A 21,186-nucleotide genomic window follows, 5' to 3' on the forward strand; every position below is an offset into this window, starting at 1 on the left:
CTTTTTTTTTTGTAAGGTATAAGTCTTTCATTATTATTATTTTCAATAATTCATGACTAACACTTGTCTAGTAGAAAAAAAAGACAACTCCTTTTATGGACATGTGATTCTAGAAGTTCAAATGTCATATTAATTCTACATGAACAACCCTAGGAAATTCTTTTTAGGATCCTAGCTAGGTGGGTAAGCGCTGAAATTGACCACGCCAAATTCCCAATCTCATGGCATCTAATTATTCAAAATTAAGAACCCTTTTTTCTGAGGAATATTGTTACTTTTTTCTAGACAAATTAGTATGATTTCTAGAATAATACTAGAAACTAAGAAGGGTCCAAAGTTTTGGAGTTGCCAAATTCGATTGTGGATTTTTAGAAAAATAACCCAACTTGGAACAATTTTTAAAATCAGAAAAATATATGACTTAAGCGACATTGAAATTTTTGTACACGTTACATCTAGAAATTTTTGTGACAAATAGGACCTAAACAATCCCTTTCTCTCTCTCTCTCTCTCTTTACACATTTACAGCATTGAATGGCTCTATCAAAGATTTGGTGAATACTTTGATTACGTAAAAGTACTTGAATCCTTTAAGTGAAAGGATTTTATGAAATTAATTTATTTCTGTATAGTTGGTTTTTAAAAAAACGATCACTTGATGTTAAGTATTTCTAATTCGGGATATTCGATGTGTGCCATTCTCCTTTTTGCATTTGGTTGTTCATGAAGAGTCTTTGTCTTGTTAGACATCATCAATGTGTACTTTAATGAAGGCATGTTTGGACAAATGAAGGGCCCGACAGGCAATATTGTCCACGGGAATGTGCAATATGAAAGAAAGAAAGACTCCCATGCAATGCATCCTTGAATGGCTTTTGCTTTTAAGCTGTCAGGTCGACTGAGAAATTCGGTTTGCAATGCATCCTTGAATGTTCAAATTCGGTTTGCAAATCCAATTGGGCTTCTAGTGAAAATTTAGAATTAGAGTCCTCTTAGAGGACAGCCCTAGTTTAGATGAAAACTGAAGAGTGGGTCTTAAAATCTGGGCGTTTTGTTGGCTGAAGCCTTGTTTATCACACTATGTTCCGGGTTTGCCCTGGATCTCGCTTAACCGAAGCCATCCTTCTCTATAGATTGAAGATGAAAATTTAGGATTGCACATATTGAAAATTTACTCACTCTGCTGCTGGAATTGAGATTTCTGGATAATTAGTGGAAAGAATTTGAGCTATCTTTTCAAGAGTTGTTGTGTCTGATGAACAGTTATACCTCCCTTTTGCAATTGGGATGCTCAAGCAATTAAATATGTGCCCTTGACAAATCATCAATGTCAACATTGATACATTGAGACTACTCATCAACGCATCCTGGTCAGTAAGATATTGAGTTATGATTTAAAAATTTGTTGACATGGTACTTTTAACCAAAAAATTTAACCATTAATTTGAAGTCTTGAATGTAAGAAAGACAACTTATATACCTAGGATTGGAGCCCATGATGAGTGCTAGAACCAGGAAACTTTGGACAGATGAAAGGACCTACAACCAAGGAAGGAACAACTGTCACCAGATCTAATCGATGTTCTGCTGCAAATTCAATAGCTGCCCTTTCTGTCGAAGTCTTGGAAATCACATAAGAACTTCCGAGTGCCCTTTTTTTTCTAACCAAATCGACATCAGTCCAAAATCTCTCACCCATCATGTCTACATCCTGGTTGTTGCGCAGGACTGCGGCAGTGCTAGAAGTGTAGACAACCCTCTTGACTGTTTTTGACTCTAACACTCTAAGCATGCCTTCAAGGTCAATACTGTCTCGGGTTCTTCGTCTTGGAAATCAACGGGTGTGGCAACATGGAGGACCCCTTTACATCCCTCCATGGCTGCATCGAAACTGTCCGTATCACTAAGATCTGCTCTGAAGATTTTAAGCTTCTTACCTGCTACCTGTAGCCTGGTGAGGAAGCTAATGTCTCTAATTTTGTCTTCTGTTCACATTATGCACCATGTCTTAGTAGATTTTGACTGAGCTCTTCGTGGTCTCATTCTTGGTCTTATGATAATTACACAATCTATTTACTTAGAGTTATTATAACTCTAAATACTATTGAATGGACATCTTCTGCCCGAGTTTGTGCCCTCTCTGTCCCGCCTACCAAATTTTGCCACGTTGCATAATTAACTTAACGTTTCCGTTAGACAATTTCTCCCAACTCAATACCAGATTTTTCTGTCTTCTCTTGATCTGATTGATCATGATGTGTTTTTGCCTATGATTGTCATGTTTTCTTTTTGATAGTTGTCTGTCTTTTTGCTTCTCCGGTCTTTTGATTTTTTCTTCGCTTGCTTGTATTCTGTCTTTTTGGTTTTCCTATGATTACCATGTTTTCTTTTTGATAGTTGTCTGTCATGTTTTATATAGCAATGTAAGGTTTTTTGGGTTACATTACGTTTCATTGAAATGGGAGGGAGCTAAACTTGTTTCTAAGAATGCTGAGAAAAAAAGGAAGTTTATTGTTAAATATAAAACCAGAAGATTTTAATTCAGTATTATTATCTAGTTACGATAACGGTATATTTTTTAAATAAATAAACAAATTGCAATTTGAAGAAATAAGAGTACTGATTTAAATAAATAAATAAACTACGCGCGTTAGTATTGAAGACATAAGAGTACTGATTTAAATAAACAAACAAACTGCAATAGTATGTACATAATAACGTTAATGGTTCCTTAACCCCCAATCATCATAATTAAACTCCTTGAAGAGCAACACAAATCAACAAACAGGGATATATATAGTGTCGGCTTCGCAATATTCATTCCCATGCAACCGAGATCATGGAATTGGCGAGCCCCGACTCCTCAAAAGTTAATTTACTATCATAATCCAGAGATTTTGAAGCTCCTGGTATCGGCTGGGTCAAGCGGAATGGCTTTGATTCAGCTTCACCAAGTTGAGCATAGCAGAATGACCACAGTAGCTGTATTGAATCAGTACGGAGAAAATTTCTCTGCACCCTACGTCCACCAGGAAGACGGACTCCAACCCTACATAGGAGGCTCCTATCACCCTTAGGTTCTTCAGGCAGAGGTGGATATGTAGGCTTCTTAGTTGAGCATGGTTCCTCCTTGTCTTTCACGTTCTCCAAAGAAGCTGCTACTGCTCTTAACATTTCCTCATCTTCCATGGTTTCATCTGTTGACATTTTAACTTTTTGTTGTGGAGTAACTGTGCTTCCTCTTGGACGTTTAAGAGACAGAGTTGCATGATAATCCCTTGGGCCACCATCCATGAATCGAAGCAGGTCCTCCAGCAAACTCTCAGGTTCAACCATTCCACACCGGGAGCGCATTTTCTCTCCGGTGATTGGGTCAATAACGAGCACTACAGGAATCGAATCTAGTTTGTAATAGGTGCAAACTTTCCTGCCCTCACTTGCATCATCATACGCCTGCCAGAAAATGAAGTTGGTTTTAATGGTTTGAGAAACTGTTTCATTTCCCCAGGTATCTCGATTAAGCATATGAGAGCTGAACTCCTTCGTAGATTGCAAGTTCACAACGAGCCACTTGTCCTCAAGAGATGCAGCAGCTTTTGCGTTTCTAAATGGTCCTTGAAACATCAAATGGAAAGGAGGACGATATAAAGAGGCAAGATTATCTCGAGGAGCATCTACTGTGGAAGAAGCACCTTCATCTGATTGCCAAACCCCTGGGCGTATCGTTTCCTCATCAAAATTACGGAATTCTTGGGGAGGATATCCCAACCTTGATGCACCATGTAGCATTGCATCATCATGAAGTGTCTCCCTTACTACAGGTAAAGGAGGGCGTACTGCATCTCCACCAGTGGATCCAACATTATCATGTTCGTTCAACGCACCAGAATTTTGATAGGCCCAAGAATCCATATTTTCCGCTTGTCGAGACACTGAAGACGATCTAACCACACCACCTTCATTACCCACATAAAACAGCTGAATAGCTTCATCCAGCTTCCAACTTGTTGCTTGCAAAAACTGCGTGGCGGTTTCGGCAGTTTGACCAACGGCGATCTCGAGAAAGGAGGAGACCATTCTCTGCTCATCAGTCGCAGACAATATTCCCTCCATTAGGTCAGGCTAGAGAGAAAAAAAGGGGCTAAATTTGGAAGAATAAAAAGACAGAAAAAAAAGGAGCTAAATTGTGTATGGTCTATGTCACATAGAGGTACGAATATATATAAAATTAATCCTAATTTTAATTTAATTTTGATTAAGTAACCGTATTTGAATATAACTCTAATAAAATACTATAATTGTATAATAACTCTATTTAAATAATTTATATAATTTTTAACATTTGGAAAAATGAAGTTTAACAAACAAAAAGAACTGAAATAGAAGTAAACCAGCAAAAGCAAGGATGGCCGTCCCTGTCCTGTAAAAATTCAAAACTAACCCTATTCAACATTTACTGAACATTTTCTCAACATGAACTTAATTTATACTTATTTTTAAATCTCAATTAATCTGCCCTTTACAAAATGATTTTGACCTAGCTATGTCAGGTCTATTAGTGGTAATGGACAAAGTAGCCCCGCTGAAGAATCATCTTTATCAGCCATGACGCTATGTAACCCGTCCCTCCCGTCACGCAGACAGTGAAAATATCTCGTTCCAAATCTCTCTCTTAATTTCTTCCTTCTTAAGAGAAATTGCTATTTTGCTTCAATGGCAGTTGTGAAATGTGAATTATATAAATATTCCTCTTCCTAAGTTTATAATTTTTCTGGTCATCCTTGATTATTCTTCCATGTGCGCTTCACTGTTTAGTGCTAATTTTTCTTCTTCCATTTTCCTGCCAGCTTTTGACCTGTCTTAATCAGAGTCACCATCGGTTTTACCTGTTTTGGTTTTCCTTTTACTCGTTGCTATGTTGGGATGGATTGCTTTCTTTTGGTAAATCTTATCACAATGACGATGGAATACGGCAATACATAATAAGGTTGATGACAAGTATATATGCATGGATTTTCAATTTAATTATCATTAATACGGCAAAACCCTGATCGATAGATTTTTATTTTGATTATCCTTATCATTATTGACAGTACTTGCCTCTTGCTTCCCGAATAATTTTATGGTCATGTAATTCTTAAATTTCAAATGTCTCGTTAATCCCACTAATTTCTTTTCTTTTGTAACTTGTGGAGTAATTAAGTATACTTTAGGGAAAATGGTGCTTCAATAATCTAGTCAAATTTGCAACCAGCTTGTCCCTGGGACATCCCCGCACTAACTTTCCAGATCCCACCTCTCTCTTTCTCTTGCTTTTTGACTTTCTTTAGGATTAATAAATAGAGACGTATATGAATAAATTATTTGTTAAATTTTAAGTATTTTTAATTTTAATTAAAAATATTTGAATCTTCCTATCTTAATATATACCTTAGACATTATTTGTATACTACCCAATCAATAGCCTTCTTTGTGAGAAATTTTCTATTGCCCTCAAGTCTTTTGCCATGATCTCAGTCAAACTTGCACCCTTAAGCAGTAATAGAATTATTTACACATACTATTAAATTTACAATTAATTGATAAAGAGCAATTTTGAAAAGAAATTTATCGTATCTCCAATATATGATCAGATAGTTTATCTCATTGTAATACTTTAAAGAGGAAAATCGATTACTTCTACATCATGATTTGTAATTATCTTGTACATGTTACATCTTCGAAATCTTGTGGCAAACATGACCTAAAGAATGCCTCTATCCTTGCAGCTTTGAATGGCTCCAGAGAAGATCTGGTCGATACTGTACTTAAACTTGAATCCGGAATTCAAGAGTTTTGTTGATGATAGCTTAGATCTCATCTGACCCTTAAAATCTTTTAAGCGACTGCAACAAAAAGATTAAACTAATTGGTACTGCTAGAAACATATGCAGTTAATTGCACAAAGAAATAATAGAAACTCACTCGATGGCAAGCAGTTCAAATTCGGGGTATTTGGTGGAAAGATATTCAAACATAGCATGAACCGATATATAGACCGATGAACAAATGTATCTCCCGTTTGCATCAGGATGCTCGAGAAGGAAGATATGGGCATTGGCCACATCATCGATGTGTACCATATTGTACGAACCGAAGAGATATTTATAATCATCCTGCTTCCCTGCACGATTAATTAGCCAAGGAAAGGTCAGGTTGAGTCATGGAAAAGAAGTTACCAATTATAGAATGGAAGAAGATATCATGATTAATTACTAAAACATACCCAGAATCATGGTCAGCAAGATGTACACCGATGGAGGCATGTTCGAACAAATGAAGGGTCCAACAACCAAAGGAAGAACGAGGGTGACAACTTCTAACTCATGTCTTTCTGCAAATTCAAGGGCTGTCATTTCTGCTACGATCTTGGAACCCAAATAGGACATGCTTATAAGCTCGTTGCCTCTGCACAAATCTAGATCGCTCCATATACTTTCATCATTTACGCTTAAACCTTTAGTGTTATACAATATGGCTGCTGCAGTAGAAGTGTAGACAACTCGTTTCACAGTCTTGCAATTCAAGGATGCCTTTAAAATGCCTTGTAATCCATCCACAGCTCGTTTAGTCACTATTTCTTCAGGGTCTTTGCCCTGAACGTCCATGGGATGAGCAACATGAAAGACTCCCATGCATCCTTGAATGGCTGCTTCGAAGCTATCTGGTTGATTGAGATCTGCATTGAATATTTGGAGCCTCTCTGCTGCCCCTGGCAGGTCTGTGAGATACCTGATATCTCTGTTGCAATCTGTATGAAGCTAAAAGACATTAGTTGATTTTCTAATATGACAATGATTGGAGGATTAGGGGGGGAAAACAAAAACGCCATTCAAGGATTGAAAAAAGGTATGCCTGGTAACAAAACTCAAAGTGTGATCTTTGACAATGGCCGCGCAGCTTCGTGACAACAACAAGCTATCTCAAGCATCAATAAGAAACTTCATTTTAATGGATGTTTCTTGTTACAACATATTCTCGACCAATTATATATAGAGAGAGAGTTGATTTTGAACTTGTAATCCAAGTTTTTTCTTTTTGTTCGATCTTTGGGTACATGAAAACCTATTAAAATTGACATGCTAAAGTCTGGTTAAGTCTAGCTAAGATTTCTAGGAATTATGAAAAAGAAAAAGAAAAAGAGATTCATCAAACTTGTATCAGATGTTTGATTTCAACTTTGAACATCAGTTTTCTGCAATTGAAAATTCACATGTGACAGCCATAGCAAAGATGTTTTCTCCTTTGTTTTTTTTTTTTTTTGGGTTTATATGAGTCAGTAGGAAACTCTCTAACTCACCTGGGTCTGATCTAACAGTAGCTCGGACAAAGTAACCATGCTCAAGAAGCCTCATAACCAGGCATGATGCTATATATCCTGTTCCACCTGTTACACAAACTATCCTTCCATCTTCTTCCATCTCTCTCTTTCTTGGTTCCTCTTCCTAATTTTTTGCTGATTTCCTTTCTTTTTCTCTGTTTGCTTTAGTTAACAAACGTCTATCTAGCTCTTAAATAAGCCACAATTCTCCTTAGCTTAGGATCATGCAGAGGTTTTAAATACAATATCTCAAGACAGCAATATATCGTTAGCAATATTGTCCGATAAATATAATAACGTTGTTTTAAATTGATATATTTGTCATGTACAACCATTTTTTCTTTATGTAGAAAATGAGAGATGTCGGGTCTAATTTTAAGTAAAGATACATGTACTTATTATTAAATTAAATATTCAAATATAAAACATAAATACCATGCCCATTCTTTCACTTCCTCTTGTTTTTTTTTCTTTTTTCTAATATATATATATATATATATATTATATATATATATCACTATTTTCTTTTGCAAAGCATAATGAACTTTAATTAATTAAAATATAATGATCGTGTAATTAGAATATACTAAAAATTGCAAATATGATTATTAAAACTATCATATATGTACTATGACAGTTACGTGTAAATATGTATATATATATATATATTATTTTTTTATTTTTATTTGAAAAGCATCATGGAATTTAATTAATTAAAATTTAATGATCGTATAATTAAAATATACTAAAAAATTGCAAATATGATTGTTACAGCTATCATATATGTACCATGATAGTTACGTGTTAATTATTTAATTCAAGAATGATATTTTATATATATATTGGTGGGACATAAACTAATTATTAGATGAATAAAGCTATCAAAGCTAAAATGGCATTTACTTAGTAATGGCATCCAACCTACTTTTATAACAATTATTATGAGGTGGATGAGAACTAATAAACTATTTCTGAATATAGCCCCCATTGATCTTGACATCTTTTCGTTACTAAAAGAAAAATTAGTAGATGTATCTTTACAAAAAGTTGATTAAAGTTGCTATTATTATAAATTAGCATCCACTATTAAGCTTCTGTGATTTGTGATTTAAAATCTCAATTTTTGAAATTTATTGTTAAAGTTAGTAAAAATATCATTTATTATGTTATGTCATATAGTATTAACTTGACATACTAACATGTTATAGTGTGTGATAACGTAACATACTGATATATCATGATAATATAATCATACGATATTTTTACAGCGTTATATGAGTAGTAAATGACAAGTAACATTTTAAGTAATGACAATTAATCAATCGTTACTCATAAAAATCCATTTATCTCTAAATAAAAATATAAGGGTTTGATATGATGCAATAGAATAATGAAGACCAATTTAAATTGGAATTGCCTTAAAAAAAGATTTATTTGAAAAAAATATTTATTTAAATTTTTTTAAATAGTTTAGGAGCATTTTAAAGTATTATACTTTTATTTTATTAGAATATTTCAAAATAAAATATTTTAAAATAGTTTTTTATCTTTTATATTAAAAAGTATTAAACTTTTTATGTTGTATTTTTTTTTAAAAATAATATAAAATATGTTCCTAAAGTCAAAAAAAAAAAAAGAGGCAGAGAAAATAAAAATTGATTAATAAATAATGAATTTTTTTTTATCTTTGTTCAGGCAAACTTTTTTGGACAATGTTGCAGTACCCTTGTCGTAATTCCCTCGAAGTTGCTTGAAACATTGAAATTAATCCAAACTTTACTTATGCAGAGAATTTTTGACGTTTCTCACAAAACCAACCTTCCATTTGCTTTGCTTGTTCCACACTCTTAAATTTTTCACGAGAAAGCAATTTGTCCAAGTCTCCGGTCAAAGAATAATTTCCTTTCTCTGTTTTTACCTTAGCAAGTGGCTTTAGCTTGATTAGATCCAACGGCAGCTTGAACAGCTTCACCGTGTTGAACAAGCCTAACTCCCCTATTCATAACTCATCATCACCCCCTCAGTCCAATATGATGATGCACCTTACTGGTTTGGTTGGTTTTTCCTGGACAACCTTACGAGTGTGTTGCATGTGCTGGACTGTTATTATAAAGTTAAAATAGAAAAAAAAAATTAATATTACTATTAGCGTTTTCTAATCTCACCAGAAATTAAAAAGGCATGTGAATATTATAAATAAGTGAATTTATAATTTAAAATTATTATATTCACGGAATGATGACGAGCAAGTATATTCTTTAACTTTAAAATATTTATATTTTGATTCGATTATAAAATTTAATATTTATATTTTATTCAAACTCGATTAATAATGCTTTTATTAAAATTTGAACTTGTTCTTGATCCGATTTTATTGAATTTAAACTAATTACGTTGGCAATTTTCTTTTTAAAAATAGAATCACTTATATTAGATCATTCCCAACAAATCCATGGATACTCAATCAAGTGCACCGATGCCGAATGCTGATTTGCTTTTATAGGGAACAAACAATGATGACTTGTTAGGACAAATGCTTAGTGGAAAGTTTGGAAAGTAAATTGTGTTTTGACTTTTATTATAGAATATATATAAATGGTCTTCAAGATTTTTCTATTAACAGACTAATAGTAAAAATGAGCCAAATTTAACCCCAATAACCAAAAACCAAATGAAGTGTTTGTCTATAGAAAGCAAAAGATAATTACAAAGGAGGTGGGGTGGTGGCTTCTAGAATTATGACCAAGCTAAAGTCTTCCTTCAAGTATAAAGCAAGCTGTTTATTGTCTAAAGTAACCAATACATTTTCTTTATTACTAGTAGTATTTATTTAATTTGAAATAGTTGTTAAAAAATACTTGTCTCGTTAAATTTTGTTTATTAATTAAACAAAATTAGTTTTTGTTTAACTTTAATTACTTCTTGCCATTTTTATTTTTGGTGTAGGAGAGGGGAAAGTAGAAAAAGAAAAGAGAGAAAATTATTTTTTTCTCTCCCTCTGGTGTTCTGTCTAGCAACATGGATTCCACACTTTACCTGGAATCCCAAGTCCCAGTCTATATCAAATCCCATAAGCCCTAAATTCACAATCCCACCTTTATAAAACATTTCAAGAAAAAAAAAAAAAAAAAGAACCCAGTTCCTTTTTTAGTTCTCTTCTTCTTTTTTTTCGTGACTCACCGTCGACTTGTTCAGGCTTCAGACCATTAACACCTCAGATTATTTCATCTTTTCGGTTGTCCGGACAACCTTAATTAGGTGTCTTAGTTTTGAAGCAGCCCAAAGCACTGTTATTTAAAATTAGAAAGAACAAAGGTCAGATTTTTAATCGTTTCTGTGTATTGTTCTGTTACCTGGTATTATGCATAGATCTGGAGCAACGATGGCGTGGAACGTGTTCAAGTTTTGTACGGCTTTGAGGGGTCTGGGCTCGATCATGATCCTGTTGGTTCTGGGGGTCGTGGGTGTCACATACTACTCTGTCGTTTTGAATAATTATGGCCCAGCTTTGTACGATGGTGGCCTTGATTCCATTACTGCTGTTGTTGTCTTGATCTTATTTCATTGTTTGGTATGTCTCCAGAATTAACTTTCTTTTGTTTTTCTTTGGTATTTCTTGTTGTGGGGTTTTGTTAGGTTTTTAGATATTGAGCCTCTGGATTAGAAACCTTGAAACTTAACATTTTTTTTTTGTAATTTCACTAAAAATCTACATTGAAATCATGTTCAACTAAGAATTTTGTAAGTTAAAATGATTCTGGAAATGTTCAAGCTTGTGTTTGCTATCTCATTAGTTAGAGTGGTCTTCCTGGATCTTAAATTTTCTTCCCTTTTAACAGTAGTTGTTATGAATCCATGAATTTTCATATTTCTTGCCAGTATTTGTTATACACCTGAAAAAGAAAGAGCAAATCCGAAGTCTTGTTAAAACGCAAGGCTCCATGTTGGGCCTTTTTTATATTGAATTTCAAACTTTCAATGCTAAAATAGTAATTTGGTTCTGGGATTGTGATTAATGTAATTATATTGCTAAAAGAATGTAAAAATAATGGATGATAAATATATGGTGGAAACTGACCCTAAATATGAAATTTTTTATGTGATTCTGCAGTTGGTGATGCTGTTGTGGAGTTACTTTTCTGTTGTTTTGACTGATCCGGGCAGTGTGCCCCCTAACTGGAGGCCAGCTATGGATGAGGAGAGAGGGGAGGTTGACCCATTGAATGGTTCAGAGTTCAACGGCTTGCAGTCAGACCCATCAAATCAAAGAATTCGGTATTGTCGGAAGTGCAACCAGCTGAAACCTCCTCGCTGCCATCATTGTTCTGTTTGTGCGTTCTTCATGCACCAAAATTCTTCATTTCTTTTTCTTGATTTGCTAATAGTAATTTTGTTATTATGATCAGCTCCTTATGAATTTCTTCGTTTCAGGTGGGCGGTGTGTGCTGAAGATGGATCATCACTGTGTGTGGGTTGTCAATTGTGTTGGTGCACTAAATTACAAGTATTTCCTTCTTTTCTTGGTATGTCTGCTTTATTTGGAATTAGTTTCTCATACATTTATGCTTTCTAGGTCCCAGTTGCTTTGTTCATCTTAGCTTCAAGAAGATCCTATTTTCAATTCTCTTTTGGAAGCATAAATTGAGTTGTGAAGTGCTTCTTTTTGCTCTGACTAATTTATTCCATGCATTGAGTATAGTAATATAGGTTAAGAATTCAATTCATGAGATGTTGATGAAGCAAAGCTCCTGTTTTCTTGGCATTCCGCTGACTATGATTTTAAACCTTGATGCAGTTTTACACATTCCTGGAGACAAGTCTGGTGACTTTGGCCTTATTGCCACATTTTATAGCTTTCTTTAGTGATGAAGAAATTCCTGGAACACCTGGCATCCTTGCAACCACCTTTCTTGCCTTTGGTATGGGCTGCTTGGACTTTTCTTGTGACCTATTTAACTTTGTGACTATGTACTTATGTATGTCTATGTTCCCTTGTCACAGTTTTGAATCTGGCATTTGCATTGAGTGTCTTGGGGTTTTTGATCATGCACATATCGTTGGTGGCTGCTAATACCACAACTATTGAGGTATTGTAATTCATCTTAAATTTTAGTACCATTTCATAATAGTCGGTGTTTTCAGTGTTTATGGTTATCATAATAAATGGGCTCAAATGTATGGACAAAATCTGTGATTTTCTTTTGAACAGGCATATGAGAAGAAAACTACACCAAAATGGCGTTATGACCTTGGTCGGAAGAAAAATTTTGAGCAGGTAACTGTTTTTGCAATATTGTTATTTCCCTTGTACTTTGACATGTATTTCTTGCATGAAAAAAACATTTCTATCAAGGTCATTTGATGATTGTTCTAGTCAAAATCAATTAAATCCCCTTGACTGTCCCATATGCCATTTCGGTTGTGTCCAGAACTTTTTCTTAAATGTTATGCTTGTAATTTTTGTTCGACTAGTCCTCGTTGTGTTTGCAACCTTTTTCATTCGATGCTAGATTTTTGAATATTTGTGCTAAACTATTACTTAGAAGTTGGAAGTTTGATTCTGTTTCCGGGTAATGGAGTTTGCAATCTTATAGCTGGCATTTCTGGCATGTTAATTGTCATCGGTGTACTCAAGTTCTGGTGTTTGTCTGCATGTAGGTGTTTGGAACAGACAAGCGATACTGGTTCATTCCAGCTTACTCAGATGAGGATCTACGACGGATGCCAGCACTTCAGGGTCTTGAATATCCATCAAAGCCTGATTTTGATTCCCAGGAGTTCTAAAAACCTCCTGCACGCCAGGAAATTTGGAAAATTTTCTTGTAATTATAGATACGGAATCCTCATGCATTCTTCCCTAGTATTCTAACAGGTATCGAACTGTGCAGCCACTTTCGGCTTCTAACTGTTCATTGCCACCGGCATCTTCATCTGGAAATAACAGTGGAGAGAGAGAGAGAGAGAGAGAGAGAGAGAGTATCAAGGAAAGCAGCATATGGCTGCGAAAATGGAGGATGGCTGATGGGCACAATTTAATTTTTTTTTTATGCACTAATTGTATTTTCGGAAATCTGGGAACAATAGGCATAGGGTGTGGAATGTAGCATTTCACGTTGTGATATTAATTTAGTTCTTGTAGATTTGTTCTACTGATTGGAAAAATATAGAGAGAATGCATTTGGATTAAGTATCTATTTTGTTTACGCTTCTCATTCATACCCCAAAATTTATGTGCTCATTTCATTCTTATCTAATGCATCAGCTGACAGATTTGATGAACGGTAGAAGGTTTTTGTTTTTGCCTTTCACGGTAAATATTGTTTCATTGAAATGACCGTTTATTTTGTAAACGGCCATTTTATGTTATTCAATCTAATTAAATAAAATTAAATATATTTTATAATGAACTAAGGCTCTGGCTGAAGTCTCTTTAGCGTATGATATTTTGTAATTGAATTGGGATAAGATTCAAGTTTAAAATACTTTATTAATCATTTTAAAAAATTTTAAAAATATATCAATATATTTTTTAGAAAAAAATCATAAATTTGAATGTTTTATCCCGGAAATAATTCTTCAGAAAGTAATTTCTGCAAATATTCTTTATTTTATACATGCTTTTTCTTAAAAATAGAATTTAGATTTCCTAAGAAAGTAGAAAAAAGAAATGAAAATCCAATGCTTTGAAATTTTTTTGTCATAAATAAAAACCGGAACATTCTAGCTTACAGAAGAAAGTGACTTCGAGGGGCACGTGTCGCCTTCTCAAATGTACTTAGTTACCGGTTACAAGAACAGGCTCTGTAAATTCGCTGCTCCACCTGTAAACCTCGCAGGTCGCTCTGGTTCCTTCTTTCGCACTTCGAAAATCTTTCTTCTAAAATTTTCGCAATCCGCTCGTTTCACCAGGTAATGATCTATCTCTTTCTCATTCATTTTCCTCAACCTTCTCCGCAGCTGTACTCGCTACTAAGGATACTCGTTAAGAAGTTACGCTATCAGTTTGATGATTTTTGAGTAAAGAATTCGAATCTTTTAGTATATATTTTCCTGGTAATGTATTTGTATTTGTTGCTTTCTAGGGACTGATTCTTTGATTTAGAAAGGTAGCTTTTGTGATAAATTTTTCTGCAATTTCTTGTGGATTATCTGAAGCTGAATTTCGATTCTTTTTCATCCATGATCGTTTGAATTGCCGAGTTAATTAAGAAGTTTTGGAAAATAATGAAACGGTTTTTATTGTGGGAAAGGAGCACTTCAACAATTAAAGGGTGAAAGTTTCTCATTTTGAATAGTTTTTGCTTTTCCCAATTTTGTTCCCCACTGCTTTTAAGCACTGGAACAGAGCATAAGTAAGCCTTACAGTTCTATGTAGTCTTTAGCTAGTGTATACTTAGATAGCCAACAAGTTTCCTACAAAGTCTTTGGCAGTCTTTTGCAGTTAAGTTGCCGATTTGGCAATCCCCTACTGAAGAATTCTCTCTTTGATTGTTAGATGATGGAATTGATCTCATTCTACTTTTTTTTAAAACTATCCTGTTTAGGTAATGTAGTAGATAGAGCATAAAAATTGAGTTTCTGTATTTTTATGTTTTAGTACCAGTAGTTAGTGTTGAAGAAACTCTTTAATATGAATCTTTTATTTCTTTTCCAAAAAAAAAACTCGAATAGACAATCACAATGATCTTTCTGTAATTGCATGTTTTGCTCTTTAACACTTAAGTTGTTCATTTGTTAAGGTTTTTTTTTTAAACTGAGTATGCTGCTTTCAGTGGGAACAGCGCATTACAAAATGCAGAAGGAAAGACAAGGCAGAAATGACCTGTTTGATATGGGTGAGCCATTTGATGCTTTCCGAAGGTTTGGTGGCCTTGGATCCCGTAGAACTATGATGCCTAGCCTATTTGGAGGCAGAGATCCTTTTGACGACCCATTCTTCACTCGTACTTTTGGTAGTATGTTTGAGTCTAGCATCTTTGATTCAAGTGCTACTTTTCGTGACACACTGGACAGCAACAGAGAAAAGGGTATAGTTATAGAAGAACTGAACCCCGATGGTGAGGAAGATGAAGGAAAAGATAAAGGTGCCACTGAGCATGCTGGGTCAGGCAAAGAACCATCTGTTGAGCACCCAGATGATGATGATAATGGTAAAGCCAATTTGATTTTGGATGAGTAGCATGTATATAAGATTTTGGTTTTAGCATGTATGTAATGATTGGTGTGGTATGGTATATCTAGCAGATGGGAAGATTCAGAATGTAAATCCTAGGAATGACTATGACAGGGTGGAAGGAACAAAGTCACAGGCTCCTGGTTTTAGTGTCCAGACTTGCAAAGTTACATATGGTGGTGTAGATGGAGCTTATTACACTTCTACGAAAAGCAGGAGGACAGGCAGTGATGGAGTAAGGAACTTTTTCTAGGAGTGGTCAATTATAATTAAAACTCTTCTTTGTTTTTGATGTCTCTGTTGGTGTTCCAGGTGGTAATTGAGGAGAGAAAAGAAGCAGATAGAACAACAGGTCAAGCAACACATAGGGTTTCCAGAGGAATTCATGATAAGGTGATTATTCCATTGGTGGTGTTACTAGCCCTTTCTAGGAAACAATTATTAAACGTGTCCAAGCTGAAGAATGCAGTTATATATGTCAATCATCTTATAAAATAACTGCAAATTTGGATGTGTTTTAAAGGAGCATATCCTCCATGAAGCTTCAAAATATACCATTTAGTGTACAGTCTGTGGTACAATTGCAAAGTACCAAATTCATTCTCAGTCATCTACTTCATTGACATGATTAATGACACTTATTTTAAGCTTTTCTTCAGAAATTTATATTAGTTATCAGATATATATTTTTCATGCATTAGCTGTCAGTTCTAGCATGAGATATGCCAGTTTGGAGTTTCATCCCATGAGTTTAGTATCTAACCAACAAGTCCTGGGAGTTAGTATTGCTTCTAGTGTTTTTCAGTTATTTGATCCTTTTCCTTTGCTGCCTATCACTGTTATGAGAAATCTGTAGATAAGATAAAGGGAAACGAAAGATTTAACTGTCACTTGCAGTAATTTGGCATCTAACTTTGCTAGGACTGTGAATGTTCCTTTGCTCATGCAGGGCCATTCTGTTACAAGGAAGCTTAATTCAGACGGTAAGGTGGACACAACACAAACATTACACAACTTGAATGAAGGTTTGTTCCCTGGTTGCTTGCTGTGACTATTCAAGAGCATTGTGCTTGAATGGAACTGATGTTGTCATATTGCATTGGTTCTTTATTAGATGAGCTTGAGGATTTTGAACAGGCTTGGAAAGGTAATAGTCAAGGTCATTTGCCTGGTTGGAGTGATGGATTTAGCATGCATGCAAATGCTGGTAAACATTTCTCTTAACCTTTATGGTTGGTTATTTGTGGAGATCTTTCAATTTGTTCTTTTCCTTTTCTTCATTTTTGAGAATATCACATTCCTTTTATATGTATAATACTAATGTTGTTCTGCAAAAACAAGAAAAAGAAAAAATCTTATAAGGTTTCGTTCCTTGGGATTACCTAAATATTGAGGTTCAACCTTCATTATCATGCCATTTGGCATTGGTCTGTCATTTTTTTTTTCAATCTATCATGCTGCAAATAATAGATGCCTTTTAGTTATCGAAGTCTTTCTCAACTTCTGCATCCAATGTGTATGTAGGATCTAGCAGTGATGAACATATGGGGAAGGCAATGTGGGACAGTTGGAGACTTCCATCTAGAGAGCACGCTCGAAACACGGGAGGTCAAGCTCAAGGAGCAGCAGACAGTGAAGCAAGAACCAATTCTGGGGGCAGAACCAAGAAAATTGTGAGGATTAATATAGAATGAACCACGGATGACCAAGTACTGCTTTTTGTCCTGTTTTTGGACCCCAGCCCCAGTGTTAATACGCTTGCAGAAATAATACCAAAACATGGATCTTTGCTCCGTTTTAGGTGAACCAGGTGCTAACCTGTTATATTTGTTTCGGATTTGGTCCATGTTCTGGTGACAGTGTTCAGTATTAGACATTAGAAACTCTTCATTATAAAGTTGTTTTGCATTAATTCTAGCAAGGGTGAAAAAAGTGAAATGGAAAAAAAAAAAAGAGAGACTTGCGGTGGTCCTAAAATCTATCCTTACAGTTCTTATTTGGATGTGTTATTTTGTTCCTCTGATGGTTCATATTTGTTGTGTGTGTGTGTGCACGCACGTATGTGTATAAAAAACCGTGGATTATAAAGTTATAAATTCAAATTTTTTGTAAATAAAATCTATTAATTACTGCATTATTTTTGGATAACGCTTAAGTCATGTGAGGAAATCCTTGATATTAGGTACAACAACCTAAATTGGTATTCATCCAAAACAAAAATACAGTAGTTAATAATGAAAGAATCAAAAATAATAGAAGGCAGGAGCTTTATTGCAATGTAAATGAAAAATCGTGCAGGTTGTCGAAGCCTCCTAATAGAACTGACAAGAAAACAAACTATGAACAGAAAAAGGCAGAGCCAGAGACAAGTTCAAAACCTGCTTTCAAGAATCCCAAAATGTAAGTGAGACCACAAAACAGTACAATATCATGGGTAGGCTGTGATTGTCAGTGCATATGCATAAAGAGCAAGGTGATCTAACTTAGATCCTGGTGTTGGCTGTTGTGGAAAAAACAAGCATTAATGTAACTTATTCTAGTGTTTTTCTATGTCAACTTGATTGGTCTTGCACGCATCAAAGTTTTCAATTTTGGAACCATTTTTCTTATTAGTACTAATAATTTATTTTGGCCGGTGGAACTATTTATTTATGTGGGAAGCAACGAAGGTAAACTCGACAACGATAGTAATCTTTGAAGGGTTAGTCTTGAACTTTTCTTGTTGGAAACTTGGGTACTCTGCTTCTGAAATTCCATTGAAACAGTTAAGTTTTATGAAGGAATTGGTACAAAATTCTCTCTTTGTTACCAAATAAGAGCATTACTATGTATTAAGCTAGCTAGGTGGTTTATATTGTTAAAGCTTCATTGCAAGTCTTTCTGCTTTAATGACCGTGGGCATGGCTTGATTGCTATGCTGCAAAAGCTTCTACATATGCTTCATATAAAAAATCCTGTTGCGGTTCTCAGAGTAGAGGTACATCACAGCTAATATGTGAATATTTTGGGAATGGCGATAGCAGAAACCAAATCAAATGCATTATCTGATTCAAAATTTGTACGGTTTGAGCTGCATCTAGGAAGGTCACAAAATCATAAACAAGAGCTGGGTTCACGAGTGGTGCGGGGAACTGTTCGTTGGCAACATGTGGGATTCATTGGCTACATGTTCGATCTCTGCTCCATGTTTTATTCATTAAAAAAAAAAACTAATTATGGATCTTGATTTTTTCAGAGCAAAACTCAAGTTAAAACAGCTTCAAAGACTATGGGCTGAGTGTGGTTTTTGATCTAAAGTTAGCTGTCACACTCCCCTTGTTGGCCTAACATTGCAAACGTAGGTCGGACAACTCAAACAACTACAGGGGGAATTGTTCTCCTCATTTCTGTTTTGTTGCTCAAAGGTGCTTTATCAAGTTAGGCACCAGATTTGAACATAAAAAGAAACTACTGCTTATGCTATTTTCCTTTTGCAGAAGTGTTAAATTGTGAAAGACGAAAAGAATAGAGAAAAAAAAAGCACTCTGAGGAATCTAATTAATGCTGCAGGCCTGTCCCCCATACATTCTTTTTTTTAACGTTTGGTAGTATCAGTCTCCAGGAAATTTCCTGTTCAACTTTATCTCCCAAAAATGTCAAAGTTTTATCTGTAACCCATGACCTGCAATCCAGAGCAAGGCGGCAAGATGTTATCCCCATAACAAGACAGGACAAGAGGCTGCAACCTGCTTCAAAGATATAATGATGTAAACGTCTGAGCTACGGAACAATTCTTCTTGTCCCATTTCTTGTAGGCCATAGGGAATAATGGACTAACAACTCAAGTCTTTTTCATGGCTCGTTTTCATAGCTTTGAATTTTAGTTCATTTGTCACTTACATGTAAGTGAAGTGAAGTTTCTATATGAATTAAGGACAAGAAACGTTATATAAAACAATTGCAAGTTGTCAATGGCAAATTCTCTTCAATGAGAACCTACCTTAGATGCTTGCATGCGAATATAATAATCCAATATGATACCAAGAAGGATGTCTCGTCGTGTATAAAACCAATGGCAATTTCTCTCTCTCGCAAGCAAAGGGTATAGTTACCAAATCTACTTTTTCTAAGTCTAAAGAAGAGAACCAAAAACCTTAACGAGGAAAAGGGAAAATGGCTTGTTGGTCTGCTGAGAATGCCACCAAAGCTTACCTCCGAGCCCTGAGAATGGTAAGCAAAAGCTACCCATCAATCTCTGTTGCAAATTCTTTTGTACTGTAAGTGTATTTTTTCTTATTTGAGTTTGTATTCTGATGTATTTTATAGGGAAAAAGAGGCAAAGAGCCTGACGTAGCCGAGTTCATATCTGCCATTGCGGCTGGCAACAACGCGCAGCTCATGGTGATGGCATGTGCTGGCGTTGTTGGATCCACCGCCCTAGCCTTGGTCGCGGCGTCTCGTCCAACCGGTGGCCGCGTGGTCTGCATCTTGAATAGTCTTGACGACTATCAGGCATCCAAAACTGCTCTAGGGAGCTATGGAGATTGCATCCACTTCGTCATTGGGGATGCCAAGAGGATTCTAAATGATTACAAAACTGCAGATTTCGTGCTCATTGACTGTAATATCAGTGATCACAAGGGAGTCATAAGGGCAGCCCAAGAGGGTGCAAAGCATGGAGGAGCCCTCATCGTAGGCTACAACGCCCTTAACAAGGGACCATGTTGGAGCACTGAATTTAAGACCCACTTTCTGCCCATCGGAGAAGGCCTGCTGGTGATCAGAAAAGGTGCATCCAGCAAGGCTGGTGATGGAGTTAGCTGCAGAAAAAGAAGCCGCTGGGTTGTTAAAATAGACAAATGGACCGGTGAGGAACATGTTTTTAGGATCACTTCACCACTCCCGGAAGATCAGATGATCAAAGCTTGAGGCCAAAGGTTTGGTTTTAGGAACTTTTTGGGAGCAAGAAAGGAAATTGATCGAGTAAAATTACGGTAAAAATAGTCCTTTCTTTGCGTTCTAATTTCCTAACCAAAGTTGTAGATAATGGAGACATTGATGAACATGTAGCACCCATCTGGCTCTGTATGTTTTGGAAGAAGTTAGATGTTATGTACAAATATGAAATTCCCCTTATCCATCTTTTCTTTTGGATAAAGGTCAATTAATTTCTCTTCCCCTATGAACAAATCTATATTACTAGTTACAACCAGGCCAAAATCAATATATTTCAGACATCTAAACAATTATATTGTCATTTCAATCAAATGATATCTAAGTTCTCAGCCCAAATGAAAATAAGATTACCCAAGCTCATAAATTTGTCTTAGCTTTTTTATTAGAAAGGATTATGCACCTAGATTTTCTATTTTTTTGTTTTACATATGATTTAGATTCTACAGTTTCAGCATCAACTGCATGTTGAGTTGGGTCAAAGAAAGAGAGACCAAAAAGCATAAAGTTTTAAAATACACTCAGATTCAGTAATTAGACGGATTAGGAACAACCTGACAAATACACAACCCAACAAAAATCCAAACATTTAAGAACAGAACCTGATTACACCAAAAAGAAAATTAATATCAGTAATTAGACAAGGTTAATTAACTTTTTCATTTCATAAATTTTATGTCCCTCATCTCATAATTTAAATCTGAAAATTTTAACATTATGT

The 21,186-nt window shown here is 35.2% G+C and overlaps 5 protein-coding genes and 1 pseudogene across 6 annotated transcripts; 3 read left to right on the forward strand and 3 right to left on the reverse strand.

Annotated features, from left to right (window-relative positions):
• LOC108661435 lies at positions 1,176-4,877 on the reverse strand (annotated as a pseudogene).
• Positions 2,629-4,127, reverse strand: LOC18614307 (plant UBX domain-containing protein 7). The gene has a single exon (XM_007052002.2). It carries the CDS (start codon positions 4,111-4,113, stop codon positions 2,818-2,820), a length of 1,296 nt encoding a protein of 431 aa, XP_007052064.2. The 5' UTR covers positions 4,114-4,127; the 3' UTR covers positions 2,629-2,817.
• On the reverse strand, positions 5,744-7,463 carry LOC18614308 (protein BRI1-5 ENHANCED 1). The gene is made up of 4 exons (XM_018118413.1): positions 7,340-7,463; positions 6,266-6,790; positions 5,965-6,163; positions 5,744-5,885 (listed from the first exon to the last, which is right to left on the reverse strand). Exons 1-4 carry the CDS (start codon positions 7,458-7,460, stop codon positions 5,744-5,746), a joined length of 987 nt encoding a protein of 328 aa, XP_017973902.1. The 5' UTR covers positions 7,461-7,463.
• LOC18614309 (probable protein S-acyltransferase 14) lies at positions 10,310-13,563 on the forward strand. The gene is made up of 7 exons (XM_018121994.1): positions 10,310-10,931; positions 11,472-11,691; positions 11,792-11,883; positions 12,156-12,279; positions 12,362-12,447; positions 12,570-12,635; positions 13,019-13,563. Exons 1-7 carry the CDS (start codon positions 10,722-10,724, stop codon positions 13,142-13,144), a joined length of 924 nt encoding a protein of 307 aa, XP_017977483.1. The 5' UTR covers positions 10,310-10,721; the 3' UTR covers positions 13,145-13,563.
• Positions 14,153-17,488, forward strand: LOC18614310. Of its 2 annotated transcripts, none has more exons than XM_007052006.2 (7): positions 14,153-14,269; positions 15,133-15,510; positions 15,602-15,768; positions 15,846-15,926; positions 16,483-16,558; positions 16,648-16,740; positions 17,058-17,488. In XM_007052006.2, exons 2-7 carry the CDS (start codon positions 15,153-15,155, stop codon positions 17,225-17,227), a joined length of 945 nt encoding a protein of 314 aa, XP_007052068.2. In that variant the 5' UTR covers positions 14,153-14,269; positions 15,133-15,152; the 3' UTR covers positions 17,228-17,488. The 2 variants fall into 2 exon arrangements, with proteins under 2 accessions (XP_007052068.2, XP_017981095.1); XM_018125606.1 differs by having other exon boundaries at positions 15,605-15,768.
• On the forward strand, positions 19,563-20,694 carry LOC18614311. Its single transcript, XM_007052007.2, has 2 exons — positions 19,563-19,742; positions 19,839-20,694. Exons 1-2 carry the CDS (start codon positions 19,686-19,688, stop codon positions 20,439-20,441), a joined length of 660 nt encoding a protein of 219 aa, XP_007052069.2. The 5' UTR covers positions 19,563-19,685; the 3' UTR covers positions 20,442-20,694.

This window comes from Theobroma cacao, chromosome 1, assembly GCF_000208745.1.
Source record: "Theobroma cacao cultivar B97-61/B2 chromosome 1, Criollo_cocoa_genome_V2, whole genome shotgun sequence".
Taxonomy (NCBI): Eukaryota; Viridiplantae; Streptophyta; class Magnoliopsida; order Malvales; family Malvaceae; genus Theobroma; species Theobroma cacao.